Source organism: Rhineura floridana, chromosome 15, assembly GCF_030035675.1.
Source record: "Rhineura floridana isolate rRhiFlo1 chromosome 15, rRhiFlo1.hap2, whole genome shotgun sequence".
NCBI classification, from domain to species: domain Eukaryota; kingdom Metazoa; phylum Chordata; class Lepidosauria; order Squamata; family Rhineuridae; genus Rhineura; species Rhineura floridana.
This window is the reverse complement of record NC_084494.1, coordinates 3,749,461-3,773,685: the sequence shown is the minus strand read 5'-3', so window position 1 is coordinate 3,773,685 and position 24,225 is coordinate 3,749,461. Positions and strand designations below refer to the sequence as shown.

Here is a 24,225-nt window from a genome sequence, read left to right as displayed (position 1 = left end):
AAATGGACCAAGGGTCTAAGGCAGCCTCTTGTCTTCTCTTGACAATGGCTCTAATCCAGCTCCAGTTGTGCATTATGCAATTGGTCTCTCTCCTCCACCCTCCCTTAGATAAGGCTACATATCCCCTAAACCCATTGAAGAGGTATTCAGCCAGCTCAGTGAGGCTGGATGAGCATCACATCACAGATGGCATTCAGGTGTACATCCCTATTGGCTATGCATTTGAAAGGCTGCTTCTGCAGGCAGATCCCCTTTGTGTATTTTATTTTTTGCATTTACATCCTGCCAAGGATATAGTTTAAATGCGTTATATCCAAGCTGCTCAAGGTAGCATACGTGACTTCTCCATTTTATCCTCACAACAACCTTGTGACATAGAAGACGCCCATCTGAAGAACTTCATGGTTCAGTGGGGATTTGACTAGTCTTGACTCCAGCCACAGCAGCTCCAGGCAAGGCCCAATCCCTGTTTACATTTGGGGTGAATGAGTTGAATGACACCCTAGTATTTTGCTCCTCTTCACACGAAGATATTTTCGTGCACAAGTGTGCACACGAAGATATTTTCTGGGTAATTTGTATATAAATACACAAGATTGCACCCCATTTCACTGTAATTTTGACATTTATTTTGACGTTTTCAGCTATAAAAGTATTGGACTACAGTTATATAAACACGTGTAGTACATATACAGTTTAAACATACAAGACTTAATAAAGCACCACTGCAGAAACAAAATTACAAAAGTACTTCCTATGTGTTCCCTCACCCCGGGAGAAAACACAACAGTGGCAACAACAAAAATGACTGCTATGGTGGCTGTCTCTGCAGTTGCTCAACTTTGGTCGATTTCTGATCCAGCCTGACACAAATCAATAATCTGAAAGGAGAACACTAGAAATTAGGCAGGCGGTGATGGCACTTCAGGACTCCTTCCCCTTTAGTGACTCACAGAAAAATTCCCAGTTCTGCTTATGGTCTAGAGATCTTGCTGCTTGATCACATGATGAATAATCCTTCAATTTCTTCTCCAAATGCCCCCTAACCGGGCATTTCTCTTTTGTTCTGCGTTGTTGCCTTCTACAGCCTTCACCAACTTGCTGCCCTCTGATGTTTTTGGACTATAACTCCCCATCAGCCCCAACCAGCACGGTCACCCTTCCACTGGTCCCAACATCACAGGGCTGTCCTGCTTGGGGCTGATGGAGCTGTAATCCAAATCATCAGATGGGCACCATGTTGGCATGGATTGGCCTTTCAGAGACACAGAAAAGCAATACTTCATATTCAAGTATATTCAGAACACAAATGAATTAGGTCATTTCCCCACACACCATCAAGGCCACTTTGATCCTCACCCCTTGCCTTACTATGGGCAGTATTCAGTCCAAAGCTCCAGCACACAGAACTCCAGAATACGAATATGTATTCCCTGGAATAGGAGTTGCACCCTCATGCACGCAGAGGGAATATGTACACAAAGCTGTCCCTGACTCTGCAGTGAATGGGGGAAGCCCAGTTCTTGATGCCCACACATCAGAACGACATGCCAAAAAAGCATCTGGATTGGATGTGACCATCTACTGGGCCACTTTCAAACCAGAGATGGGAAGCCTCAATCTGTCTGTGTAAAGCAGAAGGTAAAATCTAGGAACTTTTGAAGAAAAACATTTTGTGTGTGTGTGCGCACGTTACAGCTGCTGCCAATGAAGCTTATATAACTAAGTTACATGTGAGCTTTGACCTGACAAATTAAGCATGTGGCATCTTTCTTCTGGATGTTCAGGGAAATGTCTAAAGAGCTTTGTACTCCAACTGCAATCACATCCAAGTATATGTAACTATCTGCACTCTTATTAATCGCTCCTTATCCTTGTTTCTTCCTCTGTTCTATTTGAAACATTGCAAGCTTGTTGGGAGCACAGAGCAGCTTTTTAAAGTATTTGCTTATGAAGCTATATAAAGTGATCTGTACACCGAGGATACACTTCTTCCCACAGGACAGTATTAAAACTATGGAATTCGCTCCCACAAGAGGTAGTAATCACCACCAACTTGGATGGCTTTAAAAGAGGATTAGACAAATTTGTGGAGAAGAATAAGGCTATCACTGGCCACTAGCCACAATGGCTCTGTACCACCTCCAGGATCAGAGGCAACAACCCTCTGAATACCAGTGGCTGGGAATCCCAAGTGGAGGGAGCCCTCTTGCACTCAGGTCCTGCTTGTGGCTTCCTGCAGGCATCTGCTTGGCCACTGTGAGGACAGGATGCTGGGCCTTCCGTCTGATCCAGCAGGATCTCCTGCTGCTGCTATGTCAATAGTGTTCATGGTTTAGAGCTAGCATTCACTTACAACAAAACCAAACTATATCACAGGCTGCACTTTTCAAAATTTAGACAGTTCATTGTTGCTTTCCTCCAGTTGCTTTCATTATGTTGTTCCCACAACAGGAAGAAATTAATATAGCTGACAGGAAGAGTCCAGCCATGTGCAGTGCATGAAAGCAATGAGTTGTCTGCTTGATATTTAGCCAGTATCCTTTCTACCGTTTACTCACAGTAGTTTATTTTTGCTTATGTTTAGTTTGCAGTGAATGATGAAAACGTCAGCAATTAAAGGAGGATTTCCCTGAAGATTCATTATTTCTAATGTAAGTTTATATTCTTGGATTAAGACCAATTGTAACATTTCATTTGTTAAAATTAGCATCAAAGGACTCCGGTTACAAAGTTATCATTTACTGCAAACAAAAGTAAGCATATGAATTGCTGAAAGAAGCCACAAACACTTTGAGTGAAATGAATAGGATTTACTTCCAAGTACGCATGTTTACAACTGGAGTAAAATTACAAGCAAGAGGCCTACCTAAGAGTAGTACAATGTGCTATCCCAGCTGCATATTTAAATGGGGGAAACCCCAGGGAAATTGAAAAAAATTGACACTTCCTCTCCAAAAGAAGTTACGCCAAGCTCAGGTGGCTTTCCATGCCTTCTTGAAGCACCATGAAATCGCTCCTTTGCAGTGCAGCAGCGCTTTCCTCCCAACTTGCTTACACACTTAGAATGGAGGGTTCCAAGGGAATGTCACAGAACTGAGCAAGAATCACAGCAAGTACTAGATCCACAAGAACAACTGTTGCAGACTAGCAAGTCAAGTGCATCCTTTTCAAGTGAGCGTAAGATGACACCCAGGATCCACTTGCAAACTGAAAAATCTTCATTTTGGCAGTTCCCTAACAAGAATGAGATTAGAATCTCCACCACCCCAGACCCCATTACACAAAGCATAAAGAGATTCATTCTCTACTCAAAAGACACACAAGAAAAACTCTAAGGATCAAATGAAGCTGTCTAAAAGTACCCACATCCCTAGATGAGCCATGCATTTCCTCCTAGCTCTGCTTATGCACCTCAGCATACCGCTACATACTGGGTGAAATGAAGTTAAGCCATTAAGATCAGCACACAAGCCAATGTCATGCCCAGTGGGCATTACAACTCTTCAGTGGTTTCTAAAGTACTCGTAACAAAGTGATAAACCATCAGCATGAGGACAGAAATAAGGGTCCCAAATTATCAGAGCGAATGTGTTAGGATCACCAATTGCATTCCTAAATTGCTGTCAATGGGCAACTCAGTTCCTGAAAAATGCAGGAGACTGAAGCAAGCCTAAACTGTGGTTCATGAAGCTCAGCTCATTTTGTTGTGTACTCAGCTTTTTAGAAAGTCATTGCTAACTTTCAGGATTGAACCTTTCAAATTTTTTCTCAAGACCAATTTTCCGGAACATCAGATGACTGAAGACATTGTCCAAAACTGTGTTTTCCAATAAGTATACAAGCTCCACCTTTTAAGAAATGCACCCCACAACAATGGTCTCAGGAGTTAACACCTGAGAGCCTCGATTGGTTGAAAGAAAAATGGGGACAGCCCATTATAAATGCCACGCTTTGATTTTAAAAAAGATTATTGCTTCTTCCCTTGCCCTGTTGTCATCCTGCATAATTTTATGATAATATAAAAATGCTACATTTATAACATCATAACTTTTCTACAGTAGTGTTCATTTCTAGAAGCAGCAGGTGGGAAAGCTTGAATAGTAAAAAAGAATATAATCCATCAAACTTCACAAATGATGTATTTGCAAGATGGTCCATTTTAGAGCTGTCCAGTGTGTAACAGGAACACCATCCTCATTAAGGCAGCCTCCGACCCTTGCAGGACAAGCATCCAGTTTTAGTGCTCCGTCTTCATCCAGGTTGTGAAGTTTACTATGACCAAGATGGCAACAAATTGCCATGTACAGTTTTGCACCTTGAGTTTCACTGAATTGTTTGTTTTGGTATCTTTAATTATCTTATCTCCACAGACATTTCAGTTTTCCAGCCAATTTAATAGCCTATAGAAATTCAGTACTAGTAAAAGCAAACAGAGCAACCTCACATCCTTCAGGAAGCCAAATTCCTGTCATTCAACAGGAAAAAGGCAGGGTCCAAGCTGGAATTTCTAACTAGGAACAGTAATGAAGACAAATTCTTAAGACAGTATAGATGTAAAAGCCACCATGATCAACAAATACTACCCATACGACTGTACAAACAGCAGGAACATGAGCAAGGAGGTGGTTGGGCTGCAGGACAGCAACAGGCTCCTCTGCACAGGGGCCCCACTGGAGATGCAGCAGCAGTATAAACGGACGGGCTAGCTTGCTCATTCAGAGTTTTTACAAGAATTGCACGACTGGGATGATTTGGGAAGGGAACGATTTGTCCAAGCTCCAGTGACCAGAAGTTTGGCATTCCAGGAGGGTTTTTTGAGGGTTTTGTTTGTTTGTTTTTAAATGAGGGGATGTAAACTGAAGTTCTTGCAATTCTAACAAACATCTGTATGACCAAGTCTCGGGCATTTCAAGAGATGCTCTTCAGGATTTTATATTTATCCCCCTCATACTTCCCCTCATTGTGAGGGATTTTCTGCTCTTGCCATCTCTGATCTCCTGGTGGTGCCTAGAGATAGTAACAGGTGTGATTTTGCAAATCCATGGAAGGAAGGAAGGAAGGAAGGAAGGAAAGAAGGAAGGAAAGAAGGAAAGAAGGAAGGAAGGAAGGAAGGAAAGAAGGAAGGAAAGAAGGAAGGAAAGAAGGAAGGAAGGAAGGAAGGAAGGAAGGAAGGAAGGAAGGAAAGAAAGAAAGAAGGAAGGAAGGAAGGAAGGAAGGAAGGAAGGAAGGAAGGAAGGAAGGAAGGAAGGTTTGCTTTGTTTGTTTGCTTAAGGAAGAAATCGGCTCACGCAATAAGAAGCAAATCTTCAGTAACTGCTTAAACAAACATTTAACAGATTGTGTGCTGGACCCACCTCCAAAGAGACCAGTAACAGAAGACCGTAATTCGTATGAAACCGCCATAGCCTGAGTCAGGATATTGGCCTCTCCAGCCCATTATTTTCTATCCTGACTAGCAGCAACTCTTCAGGGTCTCCGGCAGCAAGTCTTTCCCCATCACCCACTGCCTGACCCATCTAACTGCAGATGCTGCCGGGACTGAACTTGGGACCTTTTGCTTGCGCTGCGCCACTGAGTACCTCCCCATAACATATCAACATTAAGTGCCTGTGTAGCACACATGGGTTCATCTTGACATGCCTCTCCTTGTTCAAGCACTATGCCTGTTGGGATTCCATCTCTCAAGTTTGTTGTCATAGAGATCTGTAAACTCTTTATCTGCCTTTTAACTGGATCCTTTATTCACAGATTTCTTGAGGCTGACCTGAAGTGTCAAAGTTTAATCTTTATAAACATCTAGTTAAAAAAAATAGAGCCATTTCTTGATTTGTGCATATGCAATTATTCCTTACTGGGTATGTTTTAGCTGTAGTGGACTTTTAGCCTTGTTTGCATTGAGATCCAGATCTCTTTTCGAAAAGAGAAGGTTGCATTGCTGGGAGACAGGGAGAAGGCAAGGAGGAACGGCAGCTATGGGAGCAGCAGGAGGGGGGCAGAAGAGAGATCACATCAAGTCAACATGGAAGATTTAGAGGTCCCACCTTGTATCTGAAAGATAACAGGACGATAGCAAGAAACACGGCTTCTGTTCACCCTGGACACACAATTCCTTTCAAATATGTAGTGCACAGCACTAACAAAAAGACGCTTCAGAATTTTAGAAATCCAGTTGTTCCTACCTGTTCTAGGAAATGGGATTTATTCATATAAAAACACACACTTCACGATTCTAGATAAATATGCAGTGTCCAGCTGTCAAGACGACAAATCAATAATAAGACAAACGGTTTACACCTCCCCACTCTCTTCTTGCTGCTACATAAGTGCTTCTCGATGGAGATCCTGCTTGTCATCAGGATCCGGGTCAGGATCGTCATCTTCAGGCGGATCATTTTCATCACCAGATTCCACATAGATGGGCCAATCATTGTCCGGATCGCTCTTTTCCTGACCTTCAGATGAAGGTTCCATCAGGCTGAGGTTAATGGGCATTGAATCCTCATGTGTAGTTGTGACGCAAGTGCAGCTGTCACACAGACCGAAGCGCCGTAAGCCTTGGGACAGGCTGCTTGTAAATGTTCTTCTGCAGCCCTTGCAGATGATTGGCTTGTTTGACCGATGGACCTGGAATGCAACACAAAGCAGAAAGGTAAATGGCTTTTCCCATACCTGGAAGTACCTTCTCCCCAAGACTGGGCCAGACATGACACACTGACACACATAGCCATGCAGGTCAAACAGAAGTGATTTGGGGAACAATCAACAGCGAGGGTGGGGGCAGGAGGAAACCTCATTGTTCTCCAGTTTACAAAAATGTCCTTGTCCTGGAGTCAAGCATTATTTGCCACTGGCAAGTGACTGGTTGAAGTAGGGGTGGGGAGCTGTATGTGGCCTGCCAGCCTCATCCTTAACTCCCCCCCCCCGTCAAAGGGGCTCGCAATAATAACTGATCAGCCAAGGGTCTGCAGAAGAAAAATGTCAGTTTGCAGGTGCAGTTTGAATCCAAACCCCACATACAAATGGACAAAGCAGGGCTCACTGAGAGCAAACCCCTTTAGTAGCACTAGGGAATTCCTGACGGGGAACTCTTTAATATAGCTGATCCCAGTGGGGCTCACAGTCAGCACTGATCAGCGAGCCCCACTACCAGAGGAACAACTGGAACCTCTCTTGATGCTTCTGATTGTTCCTTTGTAGCCACGTCCTTACCTGCCCCATACCTGACGTCACATATGATATCAGGGGAGTGTCCATTTGGAAGCAATGGCCTCACAGACCACGTTGGGACCTGTGCTGGGCCTAACTGGACCTAAGCAGCAGAGGTTCCCCACCCAGGTTTAAAGCCTGCTGTTTAAAATGAATGAATGTTAACAATTCTCCGGGCCACACTCCTGCAAGTGACAGAAACACACAGGCCACCACCCAGCTCAGCTTCCTCTTTCTCCCGCAAATCTCTGACTTACGCTCAGAGCGTGACTCCGGAGGTGTTCCTGCCGGGTAAAGCGCTTGCCACATATCTCACAGGGATAGGGTCTCTCACCAGTGTGCGAACGGATGTGTCGCTTCAGGATTCCTTTCTGCTTGGCCGTGTAGGGGCAGAAGGGACACTTGTGCAGCTTGATTGGCACAACCAGCACATCACCTTTGAAAACAAAATCATTTCAGAGCATTCAACCTGCTGCATTTGATGTGGGTTCAGAATTTAAAATAATGCCAATTGAAGAAAAGAAGAAAAACCCAGCCATGCACAATTCTACATAATTTGGGGTATACGAAGCAGTAAGAGAAGGTGAATCTTTAGCCATGTTGGACACATTCCACACAATGCTCACTGTTGCAACTGATTTGGCATCAGGGTTCAGCGAGTTGGGGATTCTCTTATTGCAGCCTTCCCCAAACTTGGTGCCTTCCAGGGGAGGTTAGGATTGGTGCGAGGTGTAGTCTAAAACATCTGGACAGTGCCAGGTTGGAGGAGGCTGAGATAATGCAATCTGAAGGCTGGAGGAATGTAATTGCTTTGCAACAAAATTGCCTTCCATGGGGAAATCCATCTGAATCCCACACAGAAACACAGCAATAAATCTCTCTCACACACACATACACAGAGACCCCCCTGCAGTCTGAAGTGGTGCAATCTAGTCTGCAACCTCATTCTGGTAGAAATGTAGGCCAATTTCATTTGCAAGACTGATACCTGGACTATACCTGCATCAAAATGAGATGGCAGACTAGATTGCACCATTCCAGGCTACAGGTAGTGAAATATTTCTTAATGCAACTGCCTACAAATAAAAACTAGCAGGAAGCAGGGCTGGAATCTTTATTAATTAATTAATTAATTATTTGTTAGATTTTTATACTGTCCAACTAGCATAGCTCTCTGGGCGGTGTACAGCAAAAATGCAGATACATACATACATCTTCCTGATGTTCTGTTTACTTGCAGGGAGATTCTTCCTGCTGCTCTGCCTGAGTCTCCAATATTTCCAGCCTACCTACCCTCAACATACTAAATGCAAGCCATTTCTGGCACATCGATGGCATGAAAATAACGCTACAAAACTTGCTTTCAGTTTTAAGGATGTTTGTGCCTGCCCACAGGAGGCTCTCTGACTTGCTTCAGGCAAGTTGCTATTTCAAGCTTGCTGTAAATGCTACTTATTCCTACCAAAAGTCTGCAATCCAACAACTTCCTGCTGCAGTTAATTCTATGGGACTTACTTCTGAGTAAATATGAGTAGGATTGCTCTGTTAACCGTCCAGGAGAAAAATCTTCAAACTGCAAGAAAAATTGTATTTTATCACCTGAAGCTAGGACAGTGTGTGGGGGGGAGTATATGCCCTCCAATCATGAGATCATACCACCCAACTTGCTTCGATTGACTATTTAGTGCACCATCTAAAACTATTCTCCAGCTTTGCTAGCATAAAGAGCACAATGTTTTTCTTAACCTGCTCTCTGCCTCACAATGGACCCTTGTGTTCCATTTAGTGCTGGAGACAGACCCTAGAAGCTATTCAATGTGTTTTTAAAAATGGCAGATTAGTAGTTATCCCCGCTCCCAAGCAGCCCTCAGGGCCACCTGAAATCAGTTTTGCACAAAGCAGAGTCTAATCTAATTCAGCCTTGATAACAAGCTTGATCTTAAGATTGTTACGCACTGTAGACTTTGGGGCTTTTATATCATGCCCTACTTTTGTTACGTCCTACTGCTCCTCACCCCACCCTTTTTGCTTAACATCCAGTCTGTTCTGGAGAACCTGAACTCTTGGACCAAATAAAAGTGTTACCCTCAGTGCCTTTTGAATTCTTGGTACTATGCACTGCCAAGTGAAGGCATACTTCACAACAGTGTGTACGTTTATCCTTTACTGCATTTTATCCCTGTAGATTTATTTACTGTTTCACGTAGAATGATAACGCTTATGTTTATAAAGCATAATTATAAAAACCAAAGAGACCAGGCTTTGGAACAAGAAATAAGTCATGTTCCAACTCTACTATCAGGAAATGGCAATTTGGCATCCCGTGCAACAATTTCGGGGGCTATAGATAAAATAATTTCTGTAGCATATTTTCTTGTTTCATCTGCAGGGACTGCTGCTATACATTGTTGCTGCTGATGCAAAGAGATGCTTGGAGAGCATTCACTTAATGGCAGTGAAAGAAGGCATTCTTACAAAAAATCCACTGAACATAAATTCTCAACAAGTCCTTTCTAGGTAAAACCTGAAAATTACAGCACGTATATTAAAAAACACATCACCCAGCAGCTGACTTGGCCTCCATTACCAAGCTTATGGAGAAAGGTTCTGCCTCGCCTCAATGTCTCTCTGGAATGTTATCACAGAAGAAAATGAAAACCATTCTAAATCCAAGAGCAGCCACAACATAAAATGTTCCAAGATGTAGACTTTTATTTTATGAAATCACCCTTTTCCACCTTGGTCACAATCATCAACAATTGGCACTAATACAAACTAGTTTCCAAGGTTGGATATGTATACCTTTCCAGAAACTGAATAGCTCAGAATCAAGGTCTCTTTCTTCTGAAATCCAGAATCCCCCCTGCCCACCCCTGCTGTGCCATTTATTTATTTATTAGATTTATATCCCGCCCTTCCTCCCAGCAGGAGCCATCAGAAAAGTGTGTCTTCCATACAGAAAGCTACCCATTGTGACGCAGGAATCCCACCCCATCTCAAGGGGTCTTATCTCACCTGCATCCTCTCCATACCAGTCATTGTGAATGTCCACCATGGAACTCACGGGGCCACCTGGGTCTTCTGGCCTACCCTCAAACCCACGAACAAAGTGATGGACCACATCATCCTTCCTCTGGGCTGTGCTGTTGCGCAGCAAAGCTTCCAGGAACTGCTTCATGTGGTAGTTGTTGCACGCCAGGTCCACAGCCTGGCCACTGTGGAGCCCCTGTTCTAGCTGTTCAATTGTCAGTGGAGTTGGGTACTGCTGTAGCCGGTCACCAACTTCCATTTCCACTTCATCTGCATCAAACTCTACTTTGGGTTCTACCACTTTGGGCAGTGAAGAATTTGTGTCATCTGGAGACTCACTGCTTACAGGGTCCCTCACCACAAGCTGAATGGGGTGGCAGCTGCAACATTCCCCACAAGGAGGGTCTCGCTGGCAATCTGGAACCCTTTCCTTTTCCTGCAGAGATGAAACCGATGCAGAACACTGGCTCTTTGCACCATACGATGTACCCTCTCGAGCAGAACTGGAGCTCCCGCTGTCAGCCTGATAAAAGGCAGCTTCTCTCTCTATTTTCCTGCAGATATCCAGCGACGACCTGATATACGTCTTGCAGAAGTTGACGACATCAGTCATCTGCAGGTAACTGGCTGCAGACATGACTTCAATCACATTTTCCCCACAAAGATCTAACTTCCCTGAATAAAGGAAGTCCAGGATAATTGAGAAGGCCTCTGATGTGACAATGTCCAAGGACGCAGTGCTGTGCCGACCACTGTCTTGGATGTAATGGATCAGCAATGCTCTAAAGTAACCACTGTTGGCAAAGAGAATGTTCTTGTGGGCTTTGAAAATCCTCCCCTCCACAATGATACTACAGTCACAAAAGAAGTCCCTCTTCCGTTGCTCATTGAGCTCTCCCAAGAGTTTAGTGTAGTAAGATTGCATCTCCATTGCTCCTGTAGCAAGGAACTACTTCTCGACTCTACAAGGAAAAGCAGGAACAAAACATCAGAATAGGAATGCCTTTCCTTTTGCACACACAGAGAGATAGAGGCCCTCCTCCCTCCTGCCGTGCAGCCTTCCCCATGCGCACAGAACTGAACCTGGAAAACTTGAGTAAAGACCAGGACCAGAAAAATATTCCAGCAAGAACAGATGATGCCTATGCTGTCAATAACCCTTCCAAAAACCCAGTAATCTGAATGGTCCATCTACACTGGACTGTAATAGACACATCACCTCAACCAGAAGCTGAGTACGCTAGGAGGCTGTCACTATTTTCAGATGGGATTCTATCTGGCAAATTTAAGTGGTGCACCTGGAGCTCTTGCAGTCCTGCACTCCTGATATGCCACTTGGTAACCCACAAGGAATGGCAGAAGCCACACTATACAATTACACATACGTCTCATTCAGTCACAATACATTTTGTAGATACACAACTCCACACTGATGGATCTACCCTGAAGGTGTGAAGCGCTGGCATCCTATTGTCCCTCAGACCCTGACCCTGCCTCTGATGCTAGCATAATGTTATGTCAACACTTCAGAGGTAGTGCAAGTCAACCTACCCACTGAATTCAATGGAGGACAAAATACACTGCCCCCACCCACCCTCTAATGTCGCACCCGCTCTGCCACAATAGAGCACAGAATTCAGACTTACTCTGCCCAAAATCACAGTGCATCAACAGCAGTATGTAATCTGTCTGCCTATAATTCAGATAACAGACATATTTCTGGCCTCATGTCAGGCATACTCAGAACACACAAAACCTGCCCCAGAACACTTAATAGGAAGAGAACAATCTTCCCTTCTCAAGGCTAAACATGCCCTTTTCTGCACCGTGGCTCAGAGCCAGTGACTCCTCTCTCTGCCATTCAGATTCTGGTGAGTGCGAGGAGTCAGGCTTCTAAGAGTTCACACGTGGAATGGACATGGCTGCACTGGTACTAGTCAGTCAGTTTGCAGGAGGGAGATGGAGAGTAAAACCTGCTGGGCAGGTAAACAGCACAGCTGGCCAATTAATTGAAAAAGCAGGGGAGGAGAGAGTGATCCCACGGGTGGCCACGGAGAGGGATGGCCAAGAAGCAGGAAGTGGCCCATGGAGGGAAGCCAGGGATTGGACCCATGCAGTTCTTCCCATGATTGGCTCCATCACCTCACTTGCCCAGCTGGGCCTGTGTAGAAGTGGTCTCTCCAGAATTTGAACCTGGAACCTCCTGCAGGTGAAACTGCTCCATTCCAACAGAACAGGGTCCCCAATGTGTAGGACAGCTTGGCCCAGTGAGGGAGGCTTGGCACAGAGCTGTTGGCAGCCCAGACTGGGAGCTTATGTAGGAGCTAGAGGCTCCACCCCCTTCTGGCTCTCAGCTAGGCCCTGATCCTGGCAGGTGCTTCCACACATTTCCCCCTCCTCACTGGCGGTTGCAGGTGCCATTAAATGGCTCTTCACTGGCAGCTCTGAAGCACCTACCTGGTGCCTCTACACCAGTGGCCCAGGGAGGGAAGAGAGTGTCTGGATTCAATGGCACTTCAAGGCCACTGGCAGTTGGGGAGGTCTAGCTGGGGGAGCCCTGCTCCCCTTCTAAGAACACAGCAGATTCAACGTCTGGGCAAGGCCTGAACTCTGACACCGGGGATGGCAAATGCCTCACGCAGCAGCTGCTTCTTGTCTGCTGCTGGGACCAGTTTGTTAGGATGCTGCTGTGTGGAGTATGCAGCATAGGTTCAAGTCCTGGGCGTTTCCTTCCTGTTGTCCTCCTTGTTCCCATCTTGTTTCCAAAGCCTCTGAGGATAGCCAGCATGATTCCCCCCTCTCTAATGGCCGTGCTGGTTAGTGCTGATGTGAGTTAGGAGTCCAGCAACATCTGGAGGGCACCAGGTTGGTACCCGTGGCCCTATGTAGCGAGCAGAGGTGGCAGCAACAGCAGCTTCCCTTACTGACACTCCTGGTCCTCCCCTTTCCCAGGCTGGCAAATGCCTCCTCTTCCCCCAGTGGGTCTTGAACCCCTTTTCCTCCACTTAGCTTATTTGGTGGGTTTCTCTCAGAGAAAAGCTTGTTTGTTTGGCATGCAGGTGGTTGGCAAATAGCACCCCAGGAGAAAACACCACTGTCCCTACTGTGAAATAAGTGGTGACACTTTGCGCATGCTCCAGAATGAAGCCACTGATTGCAATGCCTCTCCTTCCTCTGCAGCCAAAGGGATGCTCAGGCGCAGCAGAAGGGGAGTTGCGATAAGGGGATTGAAACTGCTACGTGCAGGAATTCAGAGGGCCTCACACTGACTGGATCCTTTTTGCCTGGGTCACAGTGGCTCCTACAGCGGAGGGCAATGAGATGTTGTGCCTGGTGGAATGGCCGCGGGGTAGAAAAACATTATGGGGCAGCTCTCTGCAGCCATGAGCCGCTTGGCTCCTTCGTGGCTGGCCCATGAGGGTGCTGTTGCTAAACCAGCCCACAATTTGTGAGAGCTGGCAGTGTTGCCAGACGCTGGGGGTGTTGCTCTGCCTTTCACAGCTTTTGTGCTGAAAGTGCATAGGATCCGGATTAAATGCCATCAATGCTGTAGTGGTGTTAAATAGCCAGCTGGCATACCAGGACTATAGGATTGCCTTCCAATCAATTTCAACTTATGGCGACCCTACAAATAGGTAAGCGGTATTCAGAGGTGGTTTACCATTGCCTACCTCTGAGGCTGAGAGGCAATGACTTCTTAAAATGCCCAAGTGGAATTGAGAAGAGTTTTAAAGGGACAGAATCTCAACCTACACTTTTTAATGGGAGATCTAATTCTCAGGCCTGCAGGAGAGAAGCAAGTGGGAGTATCACAGGAATTCCACTTCTTCTTCTGCATTCCTCTTGGAACAGTCCAAAACTATGCAAGGTGACCTTTCTGCAGAGAAGGCATTAGGACCCAAGCAGAATCCCCCCTCCCTGCTCAACCATGTGCTTTTTGTGGCATAACTCTCCAGGGAAAGCCAGTCAGTCCTAAGAACAAAGAATTTTCAGCACAGCGAGCAGGAAAACACACACCAAGAACTGTAGCATCCTCCCCAGAAATCCTTGTGTGTTTCTGTTGAATTGTGAGTCACTGTCTCCTGCAGAGTCCCTCGCCCTTTTCAGAGTGCTGCCCTCTCGACTGCAGCCCCAGATTCTTCTAACACTCCTTGATACATTCACTCCAGCAGTCTCTCTCCACTTTTGCCATAACCTAGTCCACCTAAATTAAAACGTCCCTCCCTAAAAAAAAAAGACCGCAAACTGGAGAAAAGAGTTCTTGCCACAGAAGTTAAGAATAAATAGCAGAACTGAGTGTTCAACAGCCATCATATCAGTTATTTATTATATAGCTAATCACTGACTACGGGGGGAGGGCTTCTTTGTTATTACTAGAATAAAAATGAGTGAACCTCACTTATGGCAATGCTCCCATTTTGCAGGTGAATCGAGGCACATAGAGGTAAATACCTTTTGAGACTATAGCCGAGTTTTACAAAATACAAAACATGGCTACTCAGAAATAAGCTCTAATGGGTTCAATGAGACAACCCATGTAAAAATGTACTGGATTGCAGCCTTAGTCCTGAAACCACACACTGATATTGTGATTGCCAGTACAAAGAATAAGATATTCTCTCTCTCTCTCTAAATTATAAATTAGATCTTAAAACATTTCTGTTTAGGCAAGGCTATCCAGACACATAGGCTGTGAGCACACTTAGTCGTCTACAGCAAACCGTTTCCATTGGCCACACCTGGAGAAGCAGCGGGTTGATCTGCAATCAGTTGCAAAATTTGCTTGAAGCTGATTTTTTTTTAAAAAAATGCACACAAACTGGTCCCAACAGGTTTTACAGTAAGAAAGGGTGGGGTATGACTAGCATCATGTGGCCCCATTTGCAGAAGAGAGAGGTGGAGACGCACTGGAACTGACAGAACAGCGAGTGTCTCTCTACCCCTAGATGTTGATGTGTTTTAAGCTCTTTTTAGTTTCCTGCTGTTTTAATTGCTTTTGTGTTTTAATTACTTGTTTTTATTGATAATTTCAATGTTTCTTGTAAAGAGTTTGTTTTTACAATCAAACATTATATATACTTTGCTAAACAATTAATACAATAAATCTGACTTAAAGTGGGTATTGCAAGTTGATTGGCAAGAAGGTAGACCTAACAATCCAGTGAATCAAACTTATCACACTAACTACACTCAAGTGGGATGTGGTGTGACTCTTTTACAAAAATGCAAATATAGCCACAGACCAAAACACAACGCAAATATATAAAAACACACTTTTGGAAAAGCAAGGGCCCAGCAGAGGTAAAATAAAGTGCTCTTAAGCATGTGCAGAGTGCACGTCACTTACCATCAAGGTAAGCAAAAGCTGCTCACACATTTATATTACAAACGCATTTCTTCTTAGAAATTTAGCACTAGAATATTCCCTCCAAGAGCACCATATAATCACAGATCCATAGAGCTAAGGATATCAGGTCTTGCATCCTGCAAAACAAGTTCCATCCTGCTCCCTCTTCAAATGTTTTAAATTGTTCTAGTGCCACTAAGCAACAAGGACAGTGCCTCTGAGCTTCTGTAGATTGGCCTTCCTGACTGAGTGCCCAGAATCAGCCTACACATATCTGGATGAAGAGTCAGGTATTCTCCGCCACAACACATATATTTGTCACAGAGACTCAGCCCCAGCAAGCCCCAAGGCCAATGGTGTCATTCAAAGCTCAGTCCTGGCAACTGCTTTCAATGCAAGATCTCAACCTTCTCATAAAATAGCCAGAAGGGTTTCTGAGCAGATGCAGAGTGCTTCCTCCGCCCCATCCACTACCGCGGGGAAGGAAAGATGCGATTTCCAGACAAACTTGGCCACAGCGTCTCCCCAGTATTGCCAACTTTTTAAAAAGCTAACCCTTGCTGCTTTACCCCAGCTAACCGCACCTTTACCTGCAACATACACAATCGCCGATAAAAAGGTTAGTCTCTATATGGTATGAAAACCTTCACCTACTGATTTCTGCAGAGAATGAAGTACAGCAGCCACAAGAGCAGCTCAGGCTCGGTTGGTTGGGCCATTGCTTTCTCCCTCCCCATTAAGCCTGTAAAAAAGGGAGGTGGGGGAGAAAGGGCGAGTACCACCCTGGTGCAGCAGGCTCCGGAGGACGGACGCCCTTTCTGGCAGCGCCCGCACATGCACATTTATATGCACATTTATATCACATTTATATGCACGTGCACGCCCAGCCAGGCTTCTCCTGCTTCGTCCTTTTCTTCCTCCTCAGCAAAGCAAAGCAAACCATCTCTCCTCCCCAGCTCACCTTTTAACCGGTCCCTTGCCTTGCACGGCTCTACCTAGCCTGACAGACACACACACATACACACACTTCACAGGAGCCGCCTAATCTCCACGAGCGGCGCCAGCCACCAATCGCAGCGTCAGCCACGGGCAAAAAGAGGTGGAGCTACGCCAGCACGTTCAGCTGCGCCTCTGTGGGTGTTCCTCCCCGCCCTCTTCCTTCCCACAGGGCATGCGCGGCACCTATTGCCTGATGGGCGTTGTAGTTCCCTCAGCTTGAGAGATGAGAGGGGATCAGTTAGTGTCAGTAAGGGGGAAATTATCTCTGTGGTTGATTATGATTGTTTTACTTTTGTGAAAGTTAATTGTTTCGATGATTATATGCCCATAACTGTGAGCCCCTAAGCAGCTAGCAAGACAATGCACAGAGCTGGGGCGGTTAAGCCGCCCGTGTTCTTTGAGTGGTGCCAATGGGGCTTAGCAGGCAGGGCGAGGAGGCGAGGAGGGCTCGGCCCCTGCGGATTCCCAGGCCGGCCGGCCGGCCGGCGGCGCAAGCGCCGGCTGAGGCGAGCCAAGGGGGATTTCAGGGTAGTCCACCACTAGGCCACCTCATGTCATGCTAATGCAGCTGCCCTTTTGCTGGTTCATTTCAGTTATGGATCGTTTCCTGGGAAGGATCCCAAGCGATTTCACAGAACCATGAAAACATAACGGAAAACAATTCACTCGCATATCAAAAGAAATCGAAACCATCACGTATGTTTAAAAAAAGTTAAAACATTACACGGATAAAAACAATTTCAAATCCAGTACAGATACCAACTGGGATAAGCATTGCCACTTAGAAGGCTGGTTGAATGAGGAAAGGCTTCAACAGATGCTGAAAAGACAACAGAGGTGTCACTTTGTCTTGATATGCAACAGGAGGATAGATGCTGCAACACAAAAAGCCCACTTCCAGCATCCTGTAGAATGGACCTCCTGATAAGATGGAATGCATGCAGTGATTGGTTGGGTATATAAGAGATAAAATGATCTTTTAGGTGCCAAGCTGTATATTTATTTATTAGATTTATCCATCCCTCCCAGTAGGAGCCAGGACTTTGTAAGAATGAATGAATATATACATACACACACACACAATTCCTACACGTAGGAAGAGCCCTGCTGGTTCAGACCAATGGCCCATCTAGATACTGTCACATCATTGGTCCATCTAGCTTACTATTGTCTATACTGATATACAGTGGCTCTTCACCGGTAGGGCCACCTGAAGAGTTCCAAATAAGGCCCAAACTGGGTCCTCCTCTGCCTTGTGCAGAGGAGCTCAACAAAGCATTTCAGTGTGCATACTGAAGAGCTCCTTTGTACACCAGCTGATTGCACATTGAGTGGTAAGACAGGAGCACTGCACACACATTAGCAGTGAGGATGGGGCTAGCTCACACATAAGTCTCAGGATATGTGGGAGGAATCTGCCCCCCCTTAATCAGTAGCCATCACCATATCTTGTGGCATCAGATTCCATATGTTGATTGTGCAACGTGTGAAGAGATATTTCCCTTTGTCTGCCCTGAATCTACTGACAAGGAATTTAATTAGACAAAATTGATTCTGCTGTGTGTCAAAAAAATTAATACATTGAATAATACACTTTTCCATCTGATGCACACTGACCACAAGGGGCTCATAATTTAACTGATCTAATTATTTAAATAATTTTAAATAATATGAAACGATTGTGGTATAGTGAATAGGATACTAACCTTTGGCTATAGCAGCCTGAGTTTCTTCCACACTAGCCCTTTTCTCTAGAATTGCCACACTTTGTCCACTCAGTTATAGAGCATCCCAATACGGTAGCATCAATTTTTCCACAAGACTTACTGCATTTTTTGTAATAAAATGCAATTGCAGCATATAGGCAAAGTGCTATCCAGACTTTTAACATCTCCTGTGCCTTTGCTTAAACACTTCCTATTTTCAGGTTCAGCTTTTTTTATTACTTCCTACTGATAATTCCTGAGGGATTAGTGATGAATGGCCTGTTGATTGCCCTTGAACATCCTTTCTGAATTGACCCAGTCAGTTTTTGTACTTACAAGGCGGGAAGACACTATTTTCCTATTCAAGAAGAAAAAGAAGAAAAAAGTGAGAGGAAATCAGTAACTGGACTCCCCTAGCTGCCAGATAGCACAGTGGGGAGGAGAGCTTGGCTGGGAGTTCAAATCCCCGCTCGTGTCTCCTGGGTGTAAAGGGCCAGCTAAAGATCACCCCCACAGGGAGTGGCTCAGGGGTTACGTGCCCTGCTACCTGTGCAGCCGTGGGCAAGCTGCATAGTCCCAAGGAGCCCAGTTGCCCCCAGCTGGCAGTTGCGGACAAGGAAGGGGCTGGCTTGTGCAGCTGTGGCAAGCTGAGCTGGCTCTAGGCAGCTGGGGAGGTCTAGCCTCAGAGGGAGGCAATGGGAAACCCCCTTTGAATACCGCTTACCATGAAAACCCTATTCATAGGGTCACCATAAGTCAGGATTGACTTGAAGGCAGGCCATTTCTATTTTTCCATCTGGCAGGAACAGAAACCGACTTTGGGTAGAACAGACAAGGAGGACACTTTCAAGTAAAGCTCAAGAGGACCTTTGTTGAATGAAGCTTACTTGTGAATAAGGTTTATAGAAGAAGAGAGCATTGCTTGCTAATAATATAATACTATCTATATTTCATACACTGTATGAAACTGGTTTTATTTCTGCTTCCAGTTGATTGAGGAAAAGTGATACCTCAACAGTATAAAGGCTCTAGTGCTGTGGTTCCCAAACTCCCCCCCCAACCCCTTGAAAATTGCTGATGGTGTTAGTGGACCACTTAATGATTTTTCTGCCTGTTGTAGCAATCATAATGCACTGTGCTGGGTACAGTATGGTTTTTTGTTCTTATATATTGCATTTTGATGTATTAAAATCTGTATTCCCTAGAACTCACATTGTAATACAATAAGACAGAAGATAAGAAAAAAAGAAGCAACACAACATAATTAAAATAAATACAAATAGTTAATGTGGATATGCCATGGACCACCTGAATGATGCTCATGGACCACTGGTGGCCCACAGACCACAGTTTGGGAACTCCTGCTCTCCTGCTTAGCCATGACTTCTTGGTCAATTCATCATCCCCAGCCTAGACCACCTCACAGGGTTGCTGTGAGGATAAAATGGGATTGCCTCAAGGATACTGCTTTGCTTTAAACTCTAGAGGGAGGCTGGGATACAAATGAGATAACGAAATGTGAAAACATTGTTAATGTAAGGGCAGCTCTTCTTATTTCCAGCCAACCATTTAATGGAAGGGAAATTTGATGACAGGCCTGTGTATGCTTAAAAGAACCCCTCGACACACCTTATTTTTTAGATACTTTTAACATATAAATTAGTTGTGCCTGTCAGCATCTTTTTATGTTTACACAGAGCATATTACTTGTTTGCCCTGCATGTGGATCAGAACAAGGCAGCAGAATACTGAGGTGATAGAATGGATTGTACCCCTTCAGATGCTATGTTTGACTGCTCCCCCATATAAATGTTTGACTGCTCTCCCATATAAAAAGATTCCTGCAACTAAACAACTAGCATATCAAGGATAAATGTTCTAATCTAGTCTGCTTCCTGCATTGAGGGGATTTTTTCAATATTCAGAGGAGCATTTAAAAATTATTTTTATTTATTGTTTTTATCAAATCGTACAACGAAGAAAAGCACTGTCTTCACCCACTGCCATCTTAGCCAAGAGACTGCCGCCACCACTCCTGCAAAACTCTGAGCTAGAGGAGGAGGAAGAGAGGTGGAAAGAAGGGTGAAGTGGGGTGAAATAAACTTGTGTTTGAAATAAAATACCCTTTGCATGGCAGATGGAGCTACAGGAAACAGATGAGAGGACCCAGCTTATCATCTCCAAAAACTAAAGCTCTGCCAAAGTTATTGAAATTTATTTATTTTGTCACACTTAATATATGCCACTCTTTCCTTTGCTGTGGACTTAATGAGTGGATCCTTACTTGGGAGGAAATTGAAATCTTCAGGACTAACATAGTGAGCCTAATCCTATGTCAGCCATACAGCCCTTGTTCTCCACAATGTGAGTGTAGCTGGCATAGTGTAGGAATAGGAAGATGCGAGCTGTGGACTAGGAAGGCATGGCTTTATTCATGGCTTTATTCTGAATATTGGTTTATAGGTCAAAGGCAATATTCATCCCAACCTGTGTTGGAAATGCTTTTTAAGATGTTTTTAAAGCTTTTTTAAAAATATGTTTTGTTTTAATATGTATTTAAAAACGTTGTTTTAATATATTTTAAAGTCTGCCTTTAATAAGTGTTTTATTGGAGTGTTTTTAGTGTTTTGGTTTGCTGCCCTGCGCTCCTACTGGGAGGAAGGGCAAGATATAAATGTAATAAATAAATAAATAATGGCTCAGCCTAATAATTTAGGTGAGAAAAGTTGTTTTGTTGTTGCTATTGTTAAACAATTGGGAGTTAGAAACCCTTAGAGATCTACTGAAAACCAGCCAGAGATCTACCAGCAAATCCCAACCTACCCTCTGCCCTGGATAGTCTGAAGTAAAGCCACTCTCTTTCAGCCTCAGCCCCTCATCTTCATTTTGGGAATAATAATATTGAATCTGTGTATGGATTACTGAGATAAAGTATGTGAAACATTTTAACCCCTCTAAACCACTATTATAAATACTAATCCTTGCTATTGTTATTTGAGCCTCGACTCATTAATACATCACCCCTCCCAAGACTCACCAGGTGCCTTCTTTATGGTCATTCTGGTGCCAGGTAAAGTGTTGTTTTTTTTAATTCTCCCAGGCATTTTTAAACAATTTATGATTTTACTGTTTTGAACCACAGTTTTATATACTTACGCAATTTTCCAGACATCTGGTTTAATGCTCTCTGCTGGATAGTTTTAGGCAGCAACTTGTTGTCTGATTATGTGTTGTTTTAATCGAACGCAATCATTATATGTTTGTGAGCTGCCCAGACAACAATGTTATTGAGTGACCTTATATAAATGTAGGTAAGTAAATAAACAATCTCAAGTGACAGCAGCTGAAAAACCATTGTCAAGTGTAGCAGCTGGAAGAGACATGCAAAAGCACCTCTGTGTATTCTGTCCCTTGGATCCCACCCGGGATCCACCTGTTGCACTCCTTGGCTCCTGCCCCAGAAAGACTCCAAATGGGGAGAGATTTGTGCCCAGAGAGAGGGCTGCTTTAAACAAAGAGGCTGTGCTAATGCAAATGCAATGATTTTGTGAAAGGGAACTGTGGGGAGGTAAAAGAACAGATGGCTACACCCTGGATGTGAAGAGAAACTCTCCTCAGGGCACAAGCAATAGCATCACAGGCACAATCCCTGGTCTGCAAATTAGGCAGTACTCAGCATTTCCCCAAACTTAAAAGGCCCATCTCCATTCCCTACAGCTCCAAATTTACTCCCAATTTAGGAAGGGGGATGTAATTACTAGCATGTAACTGTGTGACATTAGATAGATAGATAGATAGATAGATAGATAGATAGATAGATAGATAGATAGATAGATAGATAGATAGATATGTCACCCTGTACAGTTCACAGTGCAAATGCTTCCGCTACCTTCCCATCTGCATGCCACTCACAGTGCCCACCTTGGCAAGCAGGCAAGGCAGAAGTGGCAGCCTTAGGGAGTGAGCAGGCTGCCTATGTGTCACAGCAGCGTCAGCCTGGGTGGGTCGGCATGGTGGGCAGTGTGCAGCCTAGGTGCACTGCACGGTGGCAATGTTTGTCTGGGCATTGGCGAGTGGAGTGAGTGGGGAGCAGAGCCCCCCAGTGTGTGTGTGTGTGCACGTGCACACACACATGCGCGTACACACACACACATGTAACCTCATGCCAGAAAAGTTGGATCTACCAAGCCACGTGAAGCTGACTCTCAGACAGCTACTGATTGGAAGCAGATGGCATGAAGTCGTTGGATATTTTATCAGCCAAGCTATTTCCTCTGGAAATTCCCTCTGGAACAAGGGCGAGGAGAGATGGGAAAGTAAGAGAAAAACCAGGAATATGCATGCTTCTGTACAAATAGCACACAGACCATGTGGGAGCACAAGAATAGCCTTGCTATGGTAGGCATAGGCCAAACTTTAACACATGCTAAAGATCAGAAGGGCTAGATGGTCATGGTTTAAATCTACACGTATTTATTTCTTTTTTTAAAAACTGTATACTGCTTTTCTCCCACCAAGTCAACAGCATATCAACAGACTTTATAAAATCAGCCAGTAACAACAGGACAATTTGCCTTTATGTACAACTAACAGGTGGAGCAAGAACTTCCTACGGTAGCCGTTTAAAATATTAAAAAGAAATGGAGGGGGAAGCCACAGCCAGTAGTTAAAATTCCCCATGCAGGAGTAGATCTGTGTGGCATCTCGGATAACAATGTGTCAGGCGGATCCCCCTGGGGTGGGAAGCGCTCCTGGGAGAAAGGGTAGGATAAAAATGGAATGGGCAAATTATTCTTCCACTGTTTAGCCCTAGAACCTCCAGTTCCCTCCATTTTCACTGCTGTCTCTCCTGGGTTATTTTCAGGTCAAGGGCCTATCCTTTGGAAAGTGCCATGTACATGGAGGAGAGGTGAGATTAACTGAGAACTTTTTAGCTACTTTGCCGGCCTTCCCCAACCTGTTGCCCCCCAGATGCTTTGGACTACAATTCCCCCATCAACCTCAGCATCATAGGACTGTTGGCTGGGGCTGATGTGAGTTGTAGTTCAAAACATCATTTTGGAGGGCAACAGGTTGGGGAAGGCAGTACTATACTATGCAGCGCCAGCCCTAGGACAAATAGTGCTCTGGGCAAGGAAGGCCTCCCACCCCCACCCCCGTGGTCAGCTTTGCAGGGACACCCAGAGGTTTATGGGGGCCTGGTACAGGTGTGATGTTGGCTTCCCTGTTGCTGCCCCCTGCAAGGTCCCATGAATGTGTCTGCAAAGCTAGGGGCCACATGCAAGAATTGCTACATGCACACATGTGAGATTTTTTACCTGCAGCTCTTCCTTGCCCAGGGATCAAGCAAAAACAATAGATGTGCTCCATTTTTTCTTACATGGCAGTAAGGGAACAGGGACTGGGTTGTGCTTCTCCTGAGTACCTCTTCCAAATGCCAACCCCCTTCTGTGCTAAGTGGTCAGTAACATTGCCTCACAGTAAAGCTGCGTTCCACTGATTTTTACCCAGCGTATCACAACAGCCAAGGTCTTCTTAACAGAAACCATAGTTCTTGGAGGCTTGGCTTCTTTAACCGCTTATTTTTATTAGCTGACAAACTTTGCTTACAACAAACTAAACTCTGCTTCTACAAAACGTAAGGGAAAGGAAGTCAGGAAAAGGAGGGAAAATCTAGTTGCCTTCACTTCTCATAATACTCTGTGGGAGTCACATAAAAAGGCATTCCTTTTGGCTATCTCCCAAACCATTCCCCTTAAAGAGACAACACACAAGTTTCAACATCCTCCAGGTCCTTGAATCTCAGTCACTTGGTGGGCTACAAAGGGCTTCCATTGTGTTACGATGCTACAAATCCAGTGGAGGGTGATAATTGAGTCAGTCCACATGTAGACTTCTACTCTAGGGTTGCCAGGCTCAGGGCCTGAGAATGAT

The 24,225-nt window shown here is 44.7% G+C and overlaps 1 protein-coding gene across 3 annotated transcripts; it reads right to left on the bottom strand.

The window, feature by feature from the left end:
- Window positions 1–2,798: 2,798 nt before the first annotated feature.
- ZBTB8B (zinc finger and BTB domain containing 8B) lies at window positions 2,799–16,673 on the bottom strand. 3 transcript variants are annotated; one of them, XM_061596821.1, is made up of 4 exons: window positions 16,548–16,673; window positions 10,225–11,201; window positions 7,467–7,645; window positions 2,799–6,627 (listed from the first exon to the last, which is right to left on the bottom strand). In XM_061596821.1, the coding sequence occupies exons 2-4, from the start codon at window positions 11,168–11,170 to the stop codon at window positions 6,319–6,321; spliced, it is 1,434 nt and encodes a 477-aa protein (XP_061452805.1). In that variant the 5' UTR covers window positions 11,171–11,201; window positions 16,548–16,673; the 3' UTR covers window positions 2,799–6,318. The 3 variants fall into 3 exon arrangements, with proteins under 3 accessions (XP_061452805.1, XP_061452806.1, XP_061452804.1); XM_061596822.1 differs by lacking the exon at window positions 16,548–16,673 and adding an exon at window positions 16,237–16,541; XM_061596820.1 differs by lacking the exon at window positions 16,548–16,673 and adding an exon at window positions 16,241–16,541.
- Between the last annotated feature and the right edge of the window lie 7,552 nt (window positions 16,674–24,225).